This window comes from Misgurnus anguillicaudatus, chromosome 3 (assembly GCF_027580225.2).
Source record: "Misgurnus anguillicaudatus chromosome 3, ASM2758022v2, whole genome shotgun sequence".
NCBI classification, from domain to species: Eukaryota; Metazoa; Chordata; class Actinopteri; order Cypriniformes; family Cobitidae; genus Misgurnus; species Misgurnus anguillicaudatus.
This window is the reverse complement of record NC_073339.2, coordinates 3,307,292-3,328,803: the sequence shown is the minus strand read 5'-3', so window position 1 is coordinate 3,328,803 and position 21,512 is coordinate 3,307,292. Positions and strand designations below refer to the sequence as shown.

The 21,512-nt window shown below is 37.6% G+C and overlaps 1 protein-coding gene and 1 long non-coding RNA gene across 2 annotated transcripts; both read right to left on the bottom strand.

Moving 5' to 3' along the window:
* Positions 1–6,489: 6,489 nt before the first annotated feature.
* On the bottom strand, positions 6,490–7,396 carry LOC129443852 (uncharacterized). Its single transcript, XR_012362635.1, has 3 exons — positions 7,316–7,396; positions 7,095–7,175; positions 6,490–7,013 (listed from the first exon to the last, which is right to left on the bottom strand). It is a non-coding gene; the product is annotated as an uncharacterized lncRNA (long non-coding RNA).
* Positions 7,397–7,504: 108 nt separating this feature from the next.
* LOC141354955 (B-cell receptor CD22-like) lies at positions 7,505–21,330 on the bottom strand. Its single transcript, XM_073860070.1, has 8 exons — positions 21,322–21,330; positions 20,472–20,529; positions 18,150–18,410; positions 17,681–18,028; positions 17,130–17,390; positions 16,634–16,891; positions 7,832–8,095; positions 7,505–7,730 (listed from the first exon to the last, which is right to left on the bottom strand). The coding sequence occupies exons 1-8, from the start codon at positions 21,328–21,330 to the stop codon at positions 7,570–7,572; spliced, it is 1,620 nt and encodes a 539-aa protein (XP_073716171.1). The 3' UTR covers positions 7,505–7,569.
* Positions 21,331–21,512: the final 182 nt, after the last annotated feature.

The following is a 21,512-nucleotide window of genomic DNA, read 5'->3' as shown; positions in this document are numbered from 1 at the left end:
TCACAATAATGGTGGCTTGTTGAAATGTTAATATTTTTTCAATATTAATGGAGCGTGCAAACCTGACATTGATTCAATGCTGTTATCATTGACAAATCAACTGTTTTTAACATTGTTTCAATAGTTGCATGCTATCTGGGTTTGATTCACTGCTGCAGGTCAGATTCACTGAATCACCCTCCATTATTTCACCAGATCCATTGATGGATGCTGAAGTTCTCTCAGGAGGATCTTAATGTCAGTGTATTATTTAGCATTATACCACGGGTCTGTTGAATGCTGTATTCTGATTGGCTGAGAAATGTTCTGTGGGTATGCATTAATTTCTTGAACCACTATAATGTTTGACACTTGCATTGCATGCAAACGGCCCCTACGCTAATAGAATTCTGTTTTTCTCTCCCTGTCTCGTCCTCAACCACGAGGACCATGAGACAAACAGACCCAGTTCCGGTTGCTGTGAAGATCATTGCATCACTGATCCACTGGCTGTCCTTCAACGTGATGACCAGCCGATGCCCGACCAACGACCACCGGCTAAACCAGTTTAATTCGCTTACCCGCCTCCTATCCCAACCGTTTCTATATATATATAAATATATATTAATTCCTCCCAAGGGTTTTTGTCCTTCTAGGACTTTTTCCCATTGGGTTTTTTTCCTAGAGGATTTTTAATCCCAGGGAGAGTCAGCCAACTTTGGCTTAATTTAGCACTTTACAGTATACGTTACATTATTAATATGCTCGCTTGTACGGTTTAACCGCTTTCTCTACTTCTTATATTATCTATTGATTTTCTGTGTTCTCCCCTACATCTTCTCATGTAAAGCTGCTTTGCAACAATTAACACTTGTGAAAAGCGCTATATAAATAAAATTGAATTGAATTGAATTGAATTGAATAACCGCACACCTAACTTGTCAAATGTCTTTAAAATAGGCTGTAGTAACAGTGGTATAAGAGGATTAATTGGCTCTGGTCCTTTGAATTATTTTAAAATAATGCACATTGGGTGTGCATTATTTTCTTATAATTCAATGGCCCATCATCAATTATTCCTTACTTATTTTATTCATCACAATTATACCTTTTATCACTTACTAAAACGTATAAACAGAAAACAAAAGGATTTTATTTAGATGTCAGATCAATTATGTCTACAGATCTGCACTGTTGCAGAGTCTAATATTTACTGACGAAGATGAAACCCAAAGAAAGTAAACACAACAATTTAACACTTCACTACATTAGCATTAATAATAAATGTTTAAACAACATCCAATGTCATACACTCAGTAAACTGACCCTGACAATAAACAATACTGAATTCAGATGAATGTACACTGCAAAATCCCTGGTGTTAAATTAACACCGGCTCGGTGTTTATATGGGTACCACCAGCAGGGTGTTAAAAGTAACACCGAAGCAGTGTTAGAGTTAATTAGATAATTAAGCAATCATTTGAGTGATTATTTGATTATTGAAGACACCTGGTGATAATGAGCAGAACTACATCTACAACTTCCAGTCACTGCCTTAGATAAAATCAACTGAAAAGACATCTCTCTTATTAAAAACCAGACTGACTTTTGTCTACTTTGAAATTGTTTGGTCACCATTATGGTGATCTGTGGTTCCTTTAGTTGGGTGGGTTGACTCTTATTTTCTTTTTGAGGTCTTGCAACAGTGTTTACGGAACACGTTATTTGTTGTAAAGGTTGTTAAAGCAAAGTTTATATAGTTTTTATAACAAAGATTGTAGATTTAAGTAAGTTGTTAACACAGTCAAAAAATTCAGTGTTCATGGAAAGTTAGATTTTGATCATATGTATATTATTCTCTATTGGACTTCAGTAACATAGCTTTCCTCGGATCAAGCATTTCAAATTTTATTGTTACATACTTGCTGCAAATACTTTTTTGCCTCATGTGCAGATATCATGAATCACCCCACTAATCGGAATCATGGTGACAAACATAATGTTGCAAAGCATGCTGGGATCCACCATAGTATAAAACTCATGACTCCCATCATGCATTGCAACATAAATTATGTCACCCTCATTGTGATTAATGGGGTGATTCATGATATCTGCACGCGAGGCACAATATTAATTTCCGGCAAGTATTTTTAACAATAAAATTTGAAAAGCTCTAAGTTAAAACCAATAGAGAATATATATTTGATCAACATTTTATTTTCCATGAATGCTGAATTTTTTGACTGTTTGGGCAGTTTGCTCAAATCTACAATCTCTGCCATAAAAACTTTACAAACTTTGCCCTAACAACCCTTACAACAAACAATGTGTTCAGTAAACACTGTTGCAAAGACCCCAAAAGGAAAACAAGAGTCAACCCACCCAACCAAAGGAACCACAGATCACCACAATGGCGACCAAACAACTTCAAAGTAGACAAAAGTCAGTCTGGTTTTTAATAAGAGAGATGTCTTTTCAGTTGATTTTATCTAAGGCAGTGACTGGAAGTTGTAGATGTAGTTCTGCTCATTATCACCAGGTGTCTTCAATAATCAAATAATCACTCAAACGATTGGTTAATTATCTAATTAACTCTAACACTGCTTCGGTGTTACTTTTAACACCCTGCTGGTGGTACCCATATAAACACCGAGCCGGTGTTAATTGAACACCAGGGATTTTGCAGTGTAAGTTTGTTTCATATTTGTTTGTGTATGTTAATGAATCAGTGTGTACTTACACTCAACATTTAGATTAACATCAGTAGAGGACAGAAGACGTTTAGATCCTCTTACAGCAGCACATCTATAAACTCCTGAATGATCACGACTGACTGACTGCATGTGAAGTTGATTCAATGTAATTCTTCCTTTAGTGAATCGCTGTGTGTTTCTGTACCAGATAAATGTTGTTTTTTTATTTAGACTGCAGGTGGTTTTACATGTAAGAGTCACCGAATCTCCCTCTTTCACGCTCTGATTTGTCTCCACCTGCAGGACTGACAGCAGAACAAAAACAAACTCTCTGTTAGTCCATTAAAGGGGGTCATAGTGTGAAAATCAGACAGGTTCCCAGTGCTTCTATCAATCTAGACAGTGTGAAAAATATCAACCCAGTAACTTTTTTTGTGTAAGCCTTTTATCATGTGAAAGTTTCAGATTTTGCCTGTTTTTTGATGTAGGTAGCAAGGCGAATTACAATAATACCGCTCCTTAATCTGCACTATCCAACCACATCACTTCCATTTAGTGTAGAGAGAAAGAGAGAGAGAAAATAATTGACAGCACAATTGAGTTTCAATTACAACAAACCACCATTGTTGTGATCAGTGTTTGTATTTCATCAGCTCATTTGCATTTTAAACGACACACCCAAAAACTGAGATATTTTGAGATAAAACTTCACATATGCACTCTGGGGACACCAAAGACTTGTTTTACATCTTTAAAAAATCTCATTATATGACCCCTTTAACAGAATCAGACTGTGCTTTGAAAAAGAAAACAGTGTAAAAGTAATAAACATTACTCTAAAACCTCAGAATCTATTATTTTATGTAAATCAGTTGGACAACTAACAGACCTAATTGTCATTATAAAACATAAACATTTAACTGGATGGTAAATACCTCCTCTCGACAGTTAGTTGCACAGTTACATAATGAAGGTGATATATTACAAAATATCCAAGACGTTCTATTGAGCATGTGTATTTGAGCGCAATTCCCCTCCTCCACACCTGTTTCTAATCCAGAAGATGCAATATTTCACATTTGCCTTTCTATCATCATCTCTGTTTGAAAATGATTATAACTTGCGTTATTTTCTAAAGGGATAAGTTTAACTTCTAAACTGCTGTCAGAACAAAATACAAGTGCTCAACTATTTCAGAATTCACACATGTGATTTAGTAGAAAAATCTTCTTTCTGACATGATGTAATCACAAGTCAAATAGATATTTACCACAAAATGTACCACATTAAATCTCCAGTTTGTGTTCATTTGAAGTCACCATTATTAAGATTAGTGTTTCCTTTAGTTAGGCATTTGTCACTTGACCCATTTCATTGAACTAACTCTCCTCTTTTAGCAGTTGTAATGGCATTTTAATAAGAACACTTGTTCATTGCTTGATGGAGAGAATAAGCTGTTTCGATCATCTGGGGTTGTTTATTTATATTTATTTTGTAACTAGTTGTTATTAAAATGTTTGTTCCTAAATAAATGATAAAGAAAATTAATCATATAAAAATGCTGCTCATATGGCACTGATCCGAAAAAGAAAAAAAAAACATTGCTGTAATGCTTTAGGGTTTTTTTGGCTTGAACATCATGACTTTTGATACAAATCTCAATCATGGTGAAGATAAATGGTAAGAAAGTTGCACAATTTTGTCAAGTTACAATGCATGATGGGAGTTATGAATGAGTTTTATACAATAGCTGATTAGTAAGTTAACCTTAATTTTCCTTTTAAGTTTGCTTTGGAAAAATAAGGGTTTCCTTAGTTTTTTCAAGTAAACTGAACGTGTTAGAATTTACAGTGTAGTAATATTTCCTAATTGAACTAAGGCTTAGTCCTGGTTTAAACAAATCACTGTCCGGGAATCCACCCTGTAATGTCTCAAAATGTCATCTGTGTGTTAATAGGATTCAGTGGTTTATTTTATTACCTGTGACATCAAGCCGAACTCCAGGAGTCCCTGACCATTCATTGTACCCAACTTCACAGTAGTATCCACAGAATTTTGTAAATCTGCAATAGTAGATGTTTTTATCAGCTTCTGTCACATCTGTCAAAGTGATGCTGTGAGTGTCTCGATTATCACTGTGACACTGAATCTTTCCTCTGTAATTTGTGTCTGAACAGAGGTCTGATTGCGTTGCAGATGCTGATTTGATCCAGAAGGCTGAAGTGACATCATGACGATAAGTACAGGTTATTCTCACTGTTGATCCTCTTAATGCACAAACATATGAAGGTCTGTAATTTATTTGCAAATCCTGTTGACCATCAACATCTGAAACACAGACATGTGAATTCAATTGGAAAAATGTGTAGGAATAAGTCCTGGCAAATCATTTATTTTCTAACCGTAATTCAGACACTCATAGAGATCATGTAAGAAATAAAGACATGAAGTGTATAAAGTGAGTCTATAAGTGTGAGAAGTGAAGTGTGATCTGCACTTACCAGCAGTCATGAGCAGAAACATCAGAGATATTCTGAAACACATCTCCATATCAAACCTCTACAATCATAAAACATACAGTTACAGTCATGAGATCAACATATACACATCATGACATTATCACAAACATTCATTTCTTCATCATTTGATTTAACGAAAGAAGATTATAGTTTCAGTATAATTCACTGCTCATTCATAGGCTGATGTGTATTCAAGATGTTTTTCATCTTAAAGCTTCAACAACTACAGAAATAAATCACAAAAACATTTATTGAGTTCATGAAGTTAAACTTTTCTTTCTTTTATAAATATTCACTCTGTCTCTTCTCAGATTGATTTACTCTTAAAACGATGTAAAAATCATCTTACCATGCTGTAATGAGCGTCTATGACAATGCATGAATATCAAATAAACAAGATGGACAGACGTTGTTAACCAATGAACTGTTGGTGGTTTTCACACTTTAATATTAAACTACATATACTGTGAATATTTTTGTCTTCCTCTTCCTGAGAATTTGTGCCCTGCATTTAAACACACATGAGGGAACTCTGGAAACAAAGATAATGAATCATTTAATGTCTTCATATTTAAAATCATATAGTAAAAACATCATCATCAGAGTTCACACTATATGAGAATATGTCAAAATATTGAGAATATCAGGGGCTGTCAGAAAAGGATTTGTTTATAGACGATAACATCACTTCCTCATTCAGACTCTGTCTTTAGAGATCAGACAAAGGTCTGCAAAAGAGCAACATCAGAAAAAAACGGAAGTACAATTTGAATATTTTTACACTTCAGCTTTGATGCACTTTTAAAATAAAGAGTTGTACTAATATCTAAAAGATGCATTCATGTGTTAGCATTGATCTTTGCATTGATCACTGCATGTACAGAGAATCTTCAGTTTCCTCCTATTATTTTCAAGTTTAACCTCTAATATTAATTTATCTTAACTGCTCTGTTTCACTAGACATGAATCTGTTTAGATGATCTATATAATGATCTGATGATAAATGTCTTCATCACACTTCTGCTCATTCAGTCTGACATCAAACTCAAGGTGATGAAGTCAAAGAAACACCAGAAACATGTTAACATACGGACTGATGGTGTCATGCTAACCACTGAAGTTTTATTTTTAGGTGAACTGTTTCTTTAAGACTTGACATTACTGTGTAGAGTTCATCTATCTATACTCAACACAGAGACACCATCAAAAATTGAGTCCTGTTACTGAACTCTCACATTACAATCATTGAAGAATTTACTTTTACAGAATCATCAGAACAACACACATTTAGAAGGATAAAAAGTGTTTATTAACATTTATTAACACTGCTTTAACATGCTGAATTAAATGTTTTCAAAGAAGATATATGAAAAATCATTGACCATGTGACTTAAACTGACCAATCAGAAAATCACATTTAACCTTTACTGTACTGAAGGTGTGACAGACTCTCAATATACTGAAAAATCATCTCAGTCAATCATCTTTAATGACTATCAGCATCTGTGTCAACTTCAGAGAACGAGAAGTCTCTTCTGGGATACAGATGAGAATTATAACACATAAATGTGCTCATTATGATGATAGAACATATATTTTAAAGGTTTAACTATGTGTAAATCTTAACATAACAGCTTTATACATTTCAGTTTATTAGTAATAATAAACAACAAATCACAACATTACATCAGTGTACAGTGTCGTCTGACAGAGTCAGAGAGAGTTTAATGTCTGTTTACTGTAAGTGTGTCATATTCAGAAGATCTGGACTGAAGCTCAAGAGTCGTGTAGACGCCATCAGCAGCCCTGCACTGATCAGACTGTAAAAGAAAGATGAACAATAGATCTTGTGTTCATTTGGATCAAGTGAATTTAAGTGTTGAAATGTTTGAGAGTTTTACTCTGATTGTGCTGTAAATGTCATCAGATGTTCTGGACTCAGGATTCAGAGCTGTGTATGTATCATCATTCGAGTCAGCCGTCTATAGAGAAAGATTTTCATCATTATTCACAAACAATATTTGATTTATAGTTGAATGTTACATCAGCACTGAAGGATTCATATAGATGAAGCAGAATTTAATTCTACTGCAGGTGTAGATGGAGGTTTGTGTTTGCTCACCTGCTTCTGCTTGATGTCTTCTGCTGTACGATCTCTTCTGCGCTTCCTAGACAAAACAAGACAAAAATAACAGAAAATAACCTTTTAATGTTTAAATAACTTGACCTCTGATACACTGAGCCTCTGTGATCGTCGCACAACTCGTCCTCATCACTGCCTTTAACATCTACACTATCATCCCATCAATAAAACTGACAAAAAGACAAAAATCATTTTGAATCGTTACTGAATGTTTTTGTTGTGAATCAGCCACATTAGAAACAGAGCAGACGATAAACTGAATCCATGAAGACAACACTTGAAATATAAAATGTTACTGACAACATAAACAAAATGATGAAGATGATGATGAAGATCAAAGCCCCACATCCAGCCAGAATCCCATAAAGTGTATAAAGAGCAAAATTATGAACCCCTGAAACAAGATATTTATGAATTAGATTATTTAACAGGTAAGTCATACAGTGCTAGATGAAAAATAAAACACAGTGAATGAATGAAAAGTGAACAGATCACCTGTTACTGTGACTGATATAGCAGAAGATCTCTGAGATCCGACTTCATTCTGAGCCTCACAGTAAAACCATCCACTGTTACTGGAGTTAATGTTAGTGATGCTGTACGTCTGTCCAGATCCAACAGATGATGTTTCATTCTTCTTAAACCAGCTGTAGATCTGAGCAGGTGGATTTGATTCACTTCTGCAGGTCAGATTCACTGAATCACCCTCCATTATTTCACCAGATCCACTGATGGACACCACAACATTTCTTGGTGCATCTACAACAGATAAAAATAAAGAAAGACTATTTAACTTAAACTAGAGTAAAACTCATGATGGTTTTTATGTGTTATGAAAGGTTTAGTTTTAACACACATATCTTTATATGTTTGTATAGACACTGACAGACAGAATATTAATTTATTTTCACAATCAAACATGTTACAGCCATAACACTGCTGCTTATGTGACAAGTGTGTCCTAAAATGTCATTTGATTATTTTATTTAAAACAATTTACATTTCATATGGTAATTTAGTTAAAAAGATAGTCTAGAAAGCATTAAAAAGGTGCTTGTGACTCTGGTGAGTGAATTAATGTTAAAATGTATGTTCTTTTGTATACATTGTGTAAAAGCTCATTCAATACAGACGAGTGAAGGCAAGAGCTGCATGCGTGTGTGTTCCTTCGTCTCTTTCTCATTATTTTCCCCTTTTTAAGGGTACAACATTTGGAGGATCACCCCTGTGCTGTAAGTGGAGTCCTTGTGTCGATCATCCCTCAAACAACCCAGGTATCAGGCAAGTGAGTTCAGTAGGGCGGTGGAAGTGGTCTTCAGACGAATCTGGCACCTTGTATCCTGAAGTGAGCAAAACTGACCGCTAGGGAATAGCAAAGAGCCAATTAAGTCAGATTAACCCTCATTTTACTGCTTATGCTCTCACTGATAAAATGGAGTCTGAATTGGAGAGGCTGCAACTGGAAATTAAAGGGGCGCTGTACAAACTTACAATTGAACAGCTGATTAAAGTATGCAATTCACTGCAGATTTCAGGACCAGGAAAAGAACATGTAACTGGTAAAACTCGCAGCCAAGTGATTTCACATGTAATAAAGTATCTTGAACGGGAAGAATTGGCCGACCTAGAGGATGAGGGTATGTCAGACCTCCTTAGTGTCCACGACATAATATGCAAAATCGATACGGCAACAAACATAAGTGAAAGTGAAATTTACAGTCAAACTGAGTCACAGGAAAATCTTCAGAAAGAAGTGGAGGCGCTAAGGCTGTCATTGAAAGAAAAAGAGAACGCAATGTATGACCTGATGAAAACAAGCATGTACCCCCCTGTCACTTCCAGCAAGTCAGAAATGAATACGACCCTAGCACCCCCTAATAGCTCCATGTGGCGCAAAGATTTCAAGATATCTGGCCAAATAGGCGAGCCAGGGCAAAAGGATAAGCTGACGTTTTCTAGCCTAGCCAAACAAATTGAAAGTGGGCTCAGCAAAGGCTACCCAGAGTCAGAGATTATCGATGCTGTAATCCGTGCTATCACACCAGGCCTACAGTTACGCAGTTATCTTGAAGGGAAAGACAAACTAACACTGCCTGCCCTTCGTAGGATCCTCAGGTGTCATTATCAGGAGAGAGGCGCCACAGAGTTATATAAACAACTCACTTCTGAAGTTCAAAACAGTAAAGAGACCCCTCAAAACTTTCTTATAAGGACAATGGACCTAAGACAAAAAATCCTGTTTGCTTCTCAGGAAGCTGATTCAAGCCTAAAATATGACCCAGTGCTAGTCCAGAGTCTGTTTATGCATACTGTCCTAACTGGCCTCCAGAGTGACAATATTAAAGGTGACCTACAGCCCTACCTTCTCCAGACTGATACCTCAGATGAGCTGCTGTTGGAGAAACTGAACATTTCATGTGCCAACGAAAAAGAGAGGCAGGACAAAAAGAAACATTTGGCCCCATCACGTGTAACTCATGTGAATACAGTCCAGTCAGGCGAAGCTTCGGTGGAAAAGAGAAACACCACCTCACAAAGCCCAGCTATAATTCCCCCTGAACTGCTCGCTGAAATCAAAGAGATGCGCTCTGACATAGTGCAACTGAAAGACTTGAAGGCTGAAATCTGTCAAATCAAAGAAACCATCCAAAGACCCACAGCCACACCGTCACAGTACGTCCCACCATCCAGAGAACCGGCAACTGTGCCCTCTCCCTATCCAGTGTTCTCACCTCCACAATCTTCCCCTTATAATACTGAGTCAAATGAAATGCCATTTTACCATCAGCAGTCACCAACAGCAGTGCAGGAATATCGACCAGCATTTGGCCCTGGGCGGATGAGAGAGACGGCCCAGTTCCAGCAGAGGTTTGCGCCGCAGAGGTTTTACCCAGCACGACGCCCTCAGCCCAGGTGTCTCGCATGTACTCAAGCAGGTGAGGAGTACTGCCAGCATTGCTTCAGGTGCGGAAGTAATGAACACTTCAGAGCAGGTTGTAAAGCACAGAGACCAATAGATCCCGCTCGGAGAAACCCTTTAAACTAATAGGGGTTGCCCCCACGGGACATGGAGCAACCAGTGGTACTGATAAGTCCCAATTTTGCGCAGGCTGTAAAGAAGAGAAAGGAAGTGAGGAACTGAAATGTTGTTCAGTTTGTAATACTACACTATATTGCTCAAAAGAGTGTCAGAGGAACCATTGGCCCACACACAAAATACTTTGTAAGCCATATACATGTTCAAGTGTCAAGAAGCAGGTAACTCAGTCACGAGATAAAGTCAAGTGCAAAGAAAAGTGTGCTCCAGAGAAAACACCTACTGTAAGTGAGCTAGTAGGAAAAAAGTGTGTCATCAGATGTTTCCTGAATAAACATAAAACTCAGGCACTTTGGGATACAGGTTCACAAGTTTGTGCTATAGATGAGGTATGGAAAAAAAGTCATTTACCTGATGTTCCTCTCAGAGACGTGTCAGAATTAGTTGACCCTCTTGACCCTTTGCAAATCGAAGCAGCCAATGGAACAGAAATGCCATACGTCGGATGGCTTGAAGTTTCCTTTAAACTTACTGCTGAGGATGATGCGCTGTTAATACCCATGCTAGTGTTAAAAGGCAAACAACAGCAATGTCCTATTATTGGCTTTAATGTCATCGAACGCCTTGTCCTAGATAGCTTGCGAGATCAAACAAAACATGTAAATAAAAACAACCTTGTGAAGGCAGTGAGAATGGCTTTTCCTCACCTCAGGAAAAACAAAGCAAAAACCTTTATTAATGCAGTGAGTGTAGGACAGACATGTGACCATAATGTGAAGACAGTAAATGAGAGAGTCACTGTGCCTAAACGTACCTCTATCCAAATCGAGTGTCGAGTACAGGCCCCGCCTTTCAGGGATGACAAGACTCTTATCTTCGAACCCGATGAGAACCCACGTTGGCCTGAAGGACTAGAGTTCTGTGACACTCTTGTGTCAGTGAAGGCAGGGATGACTCCAAAAATTATTGTTAGCGTGCAAAATCCTACAAATCATGACATTGTGCTGTCAGGAAGGACTGTTATTGGAACCGTACAGTCAGCCAGATCAGCGTATCCTGCCAACACATTTAAAACAGATATCCTACCAACCGCATCCATTCACCATGTCCAGGCTCAGAATTCTAGTGAAGGTATACCTACTCAAGAGCAATGGGAACCTCCTGTTGATTTAACTCACCTTAATGAACACCAGAGGCAGATAGTCAGTCAGATGCTAAGAGAAGAGTCAGGGTCATTTTCCAGATCTGATACTGACATAGGCTGTGTGGAGAACCTGCAGATGGACATTTCACTAAAAGACAATGAGCCAGTGTCAAAAACGTACCTCTCTGTTCCAAAACCTTTATATAGAGAGATGAAAGACTATTTACAGGACTTGATAGCACAAGGGTGGGTTGAAAAGTCGACGTCTTCTTACTCCTCCCCAGTCGTTTGTGTTAGAAAAAAAGACGGTACTCTGCGCTTATGCATTGACTATAGGGAGCTCAACAAGAAAACCTATCCAGATCGCCACCCCATTCCCAGAGTACAGGACATTATGGACACCCTGGGAGGAAACACCCTCTTTTCACTGTTGGATCAGGGTAAGGCGTACCACCAGGGATTCATGGCAAAGGGAAGTAGACATTTGACAGCTTTTGTCACCCCGTGGGGCCTATATGAATGGGCCCGGATCCCGTTCGGACTCATGAATGCACCTGCAGCATTCCAACGTTGCATGGAACAGTGCTTAGAGGGCTTGAGGGACGAAATATGTGTGCCATATCTCGATGATGTTCTTGTGTTTAGCAGAACGTTTGAGGATCATGTCAATGATGTCAGGAAGGTGCTGCAACGACTGAGGGAGCATGGGATAAAACTTAAACCCGGAAAATGTGACCTGTTTAAGACAGAAGTGCGGTACCTCGGAAGAATTGTGTCTGCTGAGGGAAACAGAATGGACCCTGCTGATACAGCTGCGGTAAGAGCCCTGAAAGAAAAGCAACCAGGTACTGTTGGCGAGTTGAGAGCCATTCTAGGACTGTTAAGTTATTACCGGCAGTACATCAAGGATTTTTCACGTATTGCCAGTCCCTTGTATGACCTCCTCAAAGCACCTGTCGAGACTGAAACCCTACAAAATAAAAAGAGAAAGTGGCAAACAAAACAAAACAGTAGAGGAGTTCCATCCAACACACCCATTGAGTGGGGTGACGTGCATCAGACCATATTGGAACGGTTGATAGACTGTCTCATTCAGCCTCCTGTTCTAGGTTTCCCAGAATTTTCCCAGCCATTCACCCTCCATACTGACGCTTCCAGTCAGGGGCTAGGGGCGGTATTATATCAAAGACAGGATGGAAAGCTACGTGTGATTGCTTATGGCTCCCGTACTTTGACAGCAGCGGAGAAGAACTATCACTTGCACTCAGGCAAGTTAGAGTTTTTAGCCCTAAAGTGGGCGATCACAGAAAAATTTCGTGACTACTTATACTATGCACCATTCTTCACTGTCTACAGTGACAATAATCCACTCACCTATGTGTTGTCCACTGCTAGACTGAATGCAACAGGTTGCCGCTGGGTAGCAGAACTAGCTGATTTCCATTTTACAATAAAATATCGCCCTGGCAAAGAAAATATTGATGCGGACAGTTTGTCCAGAATGCCGCTGGATGAGGAGACGTTTATGAAAGAGTGTTCAGAGGAAATGTCATATGATGTGATTGGAGCAGCGACACAAGCAGTGGAAAGTCAGGAAGAGTCCAGTGCATCTTGGTCCATGGGTATCTCAGCTGAATGTGGAATGCTAACTACAGACACCATACTCAGTCCACTAACAGCAGAACAAATTAAACAAGACCAGAGGAATGACCCCACTGTTGGACCCGTGGTTCAGTTCAAACAGACAGGAGATAAACCATCAGGTCACAAATTAAGACAGCTCAGTCCACAGATCACATGCCTTCTTAGAGAGTGGGACAAACTGGACATCAATGAAAGTGGGATATTGTACAGGAAGACCACAAACAGAAAGCAACTAGTGCTTCCAGAAAAATATAAAGGTACTGTGTTAAAGGAACTTCACGATGAAATGGGCCACCAAGGTGTAGACAGGACTACGTCACTGATACGAGACCGGTTTTACTGGCCCTATATGCAACAAGAAATAGAAGATTATGTTGCAAGGAAGTGTGCATGCCTCAAACACAAGAAGCCAAGTCGTGAGACAAGAGCCCCGCTGACGAGCATTGTCACCACTCAACCGTTTGAGCTTGTCTCAGTGGATTTTTTGCATCTTGACAAATGTAAAGGTGGCTATGAATATATTCTTGTAATCATTGACCACTTTACACGTTTTGCCCAGGCATATGCTACAACTTCAAAATCAGGGAAAACAGCAGCTGACAAAATATTTAATGACTATGCACTAAGATTTGGCTTTCCCACAAGAATACATCACGATCAGGGTGGTGAATTCGAAAACCAACTGTTCACACAACTGAAAAAATACTGTGGAGTTGCTGGGTCGAGAACTACTCCCTACCACCCCCAAGGGAACGGACAGGTGGAACGGTTTAACCGAACACTACTTCAGATGTTAAAGACGCTAACGGAGAGACAGAAAAGTAACTGGAAAGACTCACTAAACAAACTGACCTACGCATACAATTGCACTCGCAGCGAAGTGACTGGGTTTTCCCCCTTCTACTTACTGTACGGACGTTCTCCACGGTTGCCAGTTGACATGTTATTCAACCTGACCTCAGAACAAGGAAACGGTAATCACCATCAATACATGGAAAAATGGAAGCAAGGCATGGAAGAAGCTTATGAGATCACAAGAGAGAATGCTCACAAAGCTACAATCAGAAGTAAGAGACATTATGACAGTAAAGTTAAAAGCTCAGTGCTACAGCCTGGAGACCGTGTTTTAATCAGGAACATGACACCTCGTGGTGGTCCAGGAAAACTGAGAAACCATTGGGAGGATACTATCCACACAGTTGTGCGTCAAGTGAGTCCAGAAATCCCTGTTTATGAACTCAGACCTGAGAAAGGAAAAGGGAGATCAAGAATTTTACATCGTAATCTTCTACTCCCATGTGACCACCTGCCACTCGAGACGACAGTGCAGCCACGAGCAAGAAAAAGAAATGTGGAGCAAACTGAGGAAGCGGAGCAGTCGGAAGAAGAGGACGATGCAGATGACTATTCTCCAGTGTCACTTCAGCAGCAATTTGAACTGTGCGTACCTGAGACAATAAACCCTGTGAATAGTACACCCCTGGAACCTGAATGCATACAGGATGAGGAAAATATGTCACCTGAGCCAGATAAAGAACAAGGAATGACAAACCAAATGGAAAATGCGCTGGAGAGAGAGAACAGTTTTGTCGAGGGTATGTCTGTAGAGGAAGCTGTCCCCTTGCTTATTTCAAGTGACCCCAGTGGTGAGGAGCTTCAACGGCCTAGAAGAGAGCCCAGACGGCCGAGGGTTTTCACATATGATAGGCTTGGCTCACCAACTTGCCACAACATTAGGGCATTACAACAACAAGGCTGGATGGTTCCATGGACATACATTGCACAGCCACATCACTTTCAATATGTCCGGCATTAAGCACATTCAAATGGACTGTTGAACTGAGTAAGTCCATACACATTACACTCAGAATGGACTGTTCAGCACATAATGCACATGCACATGGACTGTTGAACTGAGTAAGTCCATACACATTACACTCAGAATGGACTGTTCAGCACATAATGCACATGCACATGGACTGTTGAACTGAGTAAGTTCATACACATTAAACTCAGAATGGACTGTTCGGCACATAATGCACATTGAAATGGACTGTTGAACATAAGATGGACTGTGGTTACACTCTACATACACAGTTACATGACACTGTTGCAGTAAATCACACCACACTCATGGACCTTTGTTAAAGGGGAGCATAATTGACTTAAACATGTTGCACCAACAGAACTGTTAACAAGGCAGTAGTGTGCCTAAGTGGACACAAAACAAAAAGACCAAAAGGATTTTGGGTACTTACCTGTGTTTAAAGGAATGTATGAAAAGAGTTCCAGTTTGTAATATTGCACTATATGATACAATGTGGCAGAAGTGTTACTCTGAAATAACGGTGCATTGTATGTATGATTTAACTCCTTATTTGCACTAAAGGTCAAAGGTTACATTTAGATGTTGAGGACAACATTTATTTTGAGGGGGAGTATGTGACAAGTGTGTCCTTAATTAATTATTCAATTTACAGTAGTCGTTATATTAATTATTATATTGTGTTCCCCATTCATTATTTAATTATATTGTGTTCCTTATTCATTATTTAGTTAACAATAGTCCGTTATATTAATGGTTATATATGAGTATGTATTAAGTTTGTCACTGTTAAAAATAGACAACAAGTAATATTAAGAGGTGAAATGCAGATCATACTGATCCTTGTCTGTATGGGTTGATTATTTGTTGATGTATTGGTAATACCTCGGGTATTCGGTAGGGGGAGTCGAATCACCTGTGCACGTGTCTCTGCCTCATTCAATACAGACGAGTGAAGGCACGAGCTGCATGCGTGTGTGTTCCTTCGTCTCTTTCTCATTATTTTCCCCTTTTTAAGGTAATTACCATGACAAAGCAATATCGAACTTGACAATATGTTGTAATACATTTCGTTATGGTATTGTGGTTTTATATGAGTAAAAGACATGTTTTGTATTGTTTAAAGAGTTTAGTGTTAATAGAGAAGATGTGTAGCTTTATGCTAGCAACCGGGCACCTCGTGGCTCCGTCATGTCTAAATCTCACCATATATGAGTGTTTACTGCGTCATTGGTGTTTAAGCTAAATACTGCTACAGTTACATTTCATATTTTTGTTGTAAATGTTGTGTAGTTATCCATAAGGGTGAGTTCATGCAATGCTGAAACAATGAATATTGTTAAGAATATAATTAATTTGAGTGTTATGTGAGAATTAATTTTAAAAATTGAGTATTAAATGTCATTTGATCATTTTATTTAAAACAATTTACATTTCATATGGTAAATTAGTTAAAAATATAGTCTAGAAAGCATTAAAAATGTGCTTGTGACTCTGGTGAGTGAATTAATGTTAAAATGTATGTTCTTTTGTATACATTGTGTAAAAGCTCATTCAATACAGACGAGTGAAGGCAAGAGCTGCATGCGTGTGTGTTCCTTCGTCTCTTTCTCACTATTTTCCCCTTTTTAAGGGTACAACACTTACACATCACATTCAGCATCACAGCATCTGAATCTTTCTCTCCATGTTTATTACTTGACTTGCACTTGTATTCACCATTGTGATCAGATCTGATACTCTTGATGCTGTAGATCTGTCCAGATCCTATAAACTCTCCTCCTTTAAACCAGCTGTAGATCTGAACAGGTGGATTTGATTCACTGCTGCAGATCAGATTCACTGAATCACCCTCCATTATTTCACCAGATCCACTGATGGACACTGAAGTTTTCTCAGGAGGATCTACATTTTAAAGTATTATTCAGTATTATTTTAATCAGTCCATGATTTCCCACAAATAAAACAAATGCACAACCATTTTACACATCACTACAGTCGTATTTATAATAAATGTCTATACAGCATCTAATGTCATACACTCAGTAAACTGAAGCTGACTGTATAAACAATACTGAATTCAGATGAATGTAAATGTGTTACATATGTGTTTGTGTATGTTAATGAATCAGTGAGTACTTACACTCAACATTAAGATAAACATCAGGAGAGGACAGAAGACGTTTAGATCCTCTTACAGCAGCAGCACATCTATAAACTCCTGAATCATCACGACTGACTGACTGCATGTGAAGTTGATTCAATATAATTATTCCTTTAGTGAATCTCTTTGTGTTTCTGTACCAGATGAATGTTGTTTCTTCAGACAGGCTGCAGGTGGTCTTACATGTAAGAGTCACTGTATCTCCCTCTTTCACTTTCTGATTTGTCTCCACCTGCAGGTCTGACAGCACAACAACAACAAACTCTCTGTTAGTCCATCATCATATTGAAATCCTCTAATCCAGTGGTTCTCAGCTTCAGTCCTTGAAACATTTTCTTAATTAACACACTAACAAGCTGATGTTGTTATACTGGAGTTGAGAATCACTGCTCTAATCAATCTCATTACAGAATAAAGTGTATCAATATCATCAGTATGTTAACTTTATGAATTATATCAGATCAGAGTTAAATAATATAATGTCTCATGTCCTCTCTGTGTTAATATGATTGTGTGGTTTATTTCATTACCTGTGACATCAAGCCGAGCTCCAGGAGTTCCTGTCCATTTACCACCTGTTTTATCTGTTATAAATCTGCAGTAGTAGATGTGTTTATCAGTTTCTGTCACATTTGTCAAAGTGATGATGTAAGTGTCTTTCTTTTCACTGTGACACTGAACTCCTCTGTTTTCTGGATCCAAACACAGGTCAGGTGGTTCTCCGTCAGTTTTATGTGCAACTTTTGTCCAGAAGGCTTTATCAATCACATGGTCAGATGGATATTTTAAAGTAGGCCTACAGGTTATTCTCACTGTTGATCCTCTTAATGCACAAACATATGGAGGGCTGTAATTCACCCAATCCTGCTGACTAACCCCTGAAATACAGAATACACAAATATGGCATCAAAATTCACCACATTTTACAAATTCTTTCAAGTTAAATCTAGAATGAATACAAAATATTTTTTTTAAATTAATAAATCAGTGAGTACTTACACTCAACATTAAGATAAACATCAGGAGAGGAGAGACGTTCAGATCCTCTTAAAGCGGCAGCATCACATCTATAAACTCCTGAATCATCACGACTGACTGAATGCAGGTGAAGTTGATTCAATGTTTTTATTCCTTTAGTGAATATCTGTGTGTCTCTGTACCAGATGAATGTTGTTTCTTCAGTCAGTCTGCAGGTGGTTTTACATGTAAGAGTCACTGTATCTCCCTCTTTCACTTTCTGATTTGTCTCCACCTGCAGGTCTGACAGCACAACAACAACAAACTCTCTGTTAGTCCATTATCATCATCATCATCATACTGAAATCCTCCAATCAATGTCATTACAGAATAAACTAGATCAATATCATCACTACATTAACTTTACTACCTGTATACCACAGGGCTTTTGAATGTGCTATTCTGATGGGTCGAGAAATTTTCCCTGGGTATGCATTATTTTCTGATAAATTGTGTTTTTGGGTATGCCCTTTAAAGGGGCCATGGCACAAGACTGTCAAGATGTCAAATAAATCTTTGGTGTCCCCAGAGCACATATGTAAAGTTTTAGCTCAAAATACCATATAAATAATTTATTATAACATAAAATTGCAAATTTGTAGGTGTGTGCAAAAATGTGCCGTTTTGGGTGTGTCCTTTAAAATGCAAATGAGCTGATGAAATGCAAACATTGATCGCCATAATGGTGGTTTGTTGAAACTGAAACTTAATTGTGTTGTCAATTCATTTTTCTCTATCTTTTGGCACTACATGTCAGTGCCGTGGTTGGATTGTGCAGATTAAGGGGCGGTTTATTGTAATTGTCCTTGCTATCTACATCGCCATTATGGTGATCAGTGATTGTTTTAGTTATGGACTACGGACCTACAAAATGTCAATTTTAACATGCTATAATAAATTATCTGTGAAATATAAGCGAGTTAAACTTCACATACACACTCTAAGGACACTCTCATTTTACATCTCGAAAAATCTCATAATATTACCCCTTTAAAGGCGGAGTGCACGATATATGATAAACGCTTTGAAAACGAGAGACCAAAACACATTTATTTACTAACTGACATCGTTGCCTGGGTTGCATATGTGTGAGGTGGGTCTATCAAAAGAATGTCCAGATTCTATTGGGGTAGGGGCGTGTTTGTTTAGGTAATTTTAAATTTCAACATTAGCTTACAGAGATCATGGACCCCACCTTTAAATGAAACAAAACATCTAAACCCAAAAAGTGAATAGTGTTTTCTACAGTAATAATTTACAGAACAATCAGAAATAATGTTTTATAACAGTTTGAAAATTATAATAAGTGTAACATTCCTCTTACATTCACACAATCAACAAACGTTCTTAAAACATAAAAACTGGAAGTTGTTTATTTGTCATTGGCTCAAGTTATAAAATATAGATGTGAAATATATATATATATATATATATATATATATATATATATATATATATTTTTTTTTTTTTTTTAAAGGGAATAAAAACCCTTTTATTTGTTAAGATGAGACAGTAAAACCTTAGAATTTTAAGTTGAAATGAACAAATTCAGAAATTGCAAGCTGTGTCAACCTAAGAAAAATAAAGTTGAAACGGCAGCACCACAAAATACTTTTTACGGTGTGCATTTACCACCTTTGGTGTGCATTATTTTCAAATAATTCAATGTCCCATCGTAAATTATTGCTTCTGAATTTATATCAGATCAGAGTTAATATAATCTCTCATGTCCTCTATGTGAATGGTTTGTTTCATTACCTGTGACATCAAGCCGAACTCCAGGTACTCCTGTCCATACTACATAGTATCCATGAGTTAAAAATCCACAGTAGTAGATGCATTTATCAGTTTCTGTCACTTGTGGCAAAGTAATACTGTAAGTGTCTTTATATTCACTGTGACACTGAATCTTTCCTCTGTAATTTTTGTCTAAACACAGGTTCGGTTGTGTTACACCAGTTATATATACTGATTTGATCCAGAAGGCTGTTGTGACTGGATAGCCATGAGGATAACTACAGGATATTCTCACTTTTGATCCCCTTAAAGCACAAACATATGAAGGACTGTAATTTATTTCCAAAACCTGTTGACCATCAACATCTGAAAAACAGCAACGAGGAAACAATTGAGAATAACACACAAAACATTTTCAAACAAATCAGCTTAAATATGTCACTCTCACAGAGTTTATGTAAAACACAAAGTGTGATGTGATTCATGAGGTCTTTTTATAGAAATGAAGACATAAAGTGTATAAAGTGAGTCTATAAGTATGAGAAATGAAGTGTGATCTGCACTTACCAGCAGTCATGAGCAGAAACATCAGAGATATTCTGAAACACATCTCCATATCAAACCTCTACAATCATAAAACATACACTTACAGTCATGAGATCAACACAAACATTAATTTCTTCATCATTTGATTTAATGAGAAAAGATTATAGTTTCAGTATAATTCACTGCTCATTCAAGATATTTTTCATCTTAAAGCTTCAACAACTACAGTAATAATCTCAAAAAACATTTATTACGCTTATGAAGTTAAAATATTTTCTTTGTATAAAAGTTAACTCTCTTCTCATTTACAGTTCTACAGATTCATTTACTCTTAGAGCAATCTAAAAATGATCTTACCATGCTGTAATGAGTGTTTTTCTCAATGCACAATAAAGAAATGAACAAGATGGACAGGCGTTGTTAACTAATGGACTGTTTGTGGTTTTCACACCTTAATATGAAGCTTAAAACTGAGAATACTTCCTGAGAATTTGTGCCCTGCATCAAAACCACACTTGAGAAACTCAAGAAACAAAGGTAATAAATTCTTTAATCTCTAAATCACATAACAACAAACATCATCATCTGTCAGAGGATAAAGCTTTGTATGAGAATATGTCACAAAATATTGAGAAGATCAGATCTGCATGAGCATCAGATCTGCATATTATGTCTTTACAGATGTTAGCATCACATCCTCAGTGCCTCACAAGCACTTATGTCTGCTCATTTAGTCAAGGTCATGGTGACACAACTGAAATCATCTAAAGTTTACTTGAACATCATGATATAATCTTAACATGAGACCAAAGCTCAAAAGCAACTAAAAGTGATTAAAATGATCAAGAGTTTGTGGTGAATTTACACGAACCTCACACATGTTAACAACCACGACTGATGGTGCAATATCATGAAAGATGACATCATTTATAACCTTTGAAACTAACTGCATAACAGCATCTCCTGTCAGTTAGAGACCATGTCAACACAAATTTCTAACATTGTAAACATGACTTAAAAAAAGCAACGAATCTCGGTTTAGAAAGAAATATACAAGTCCAG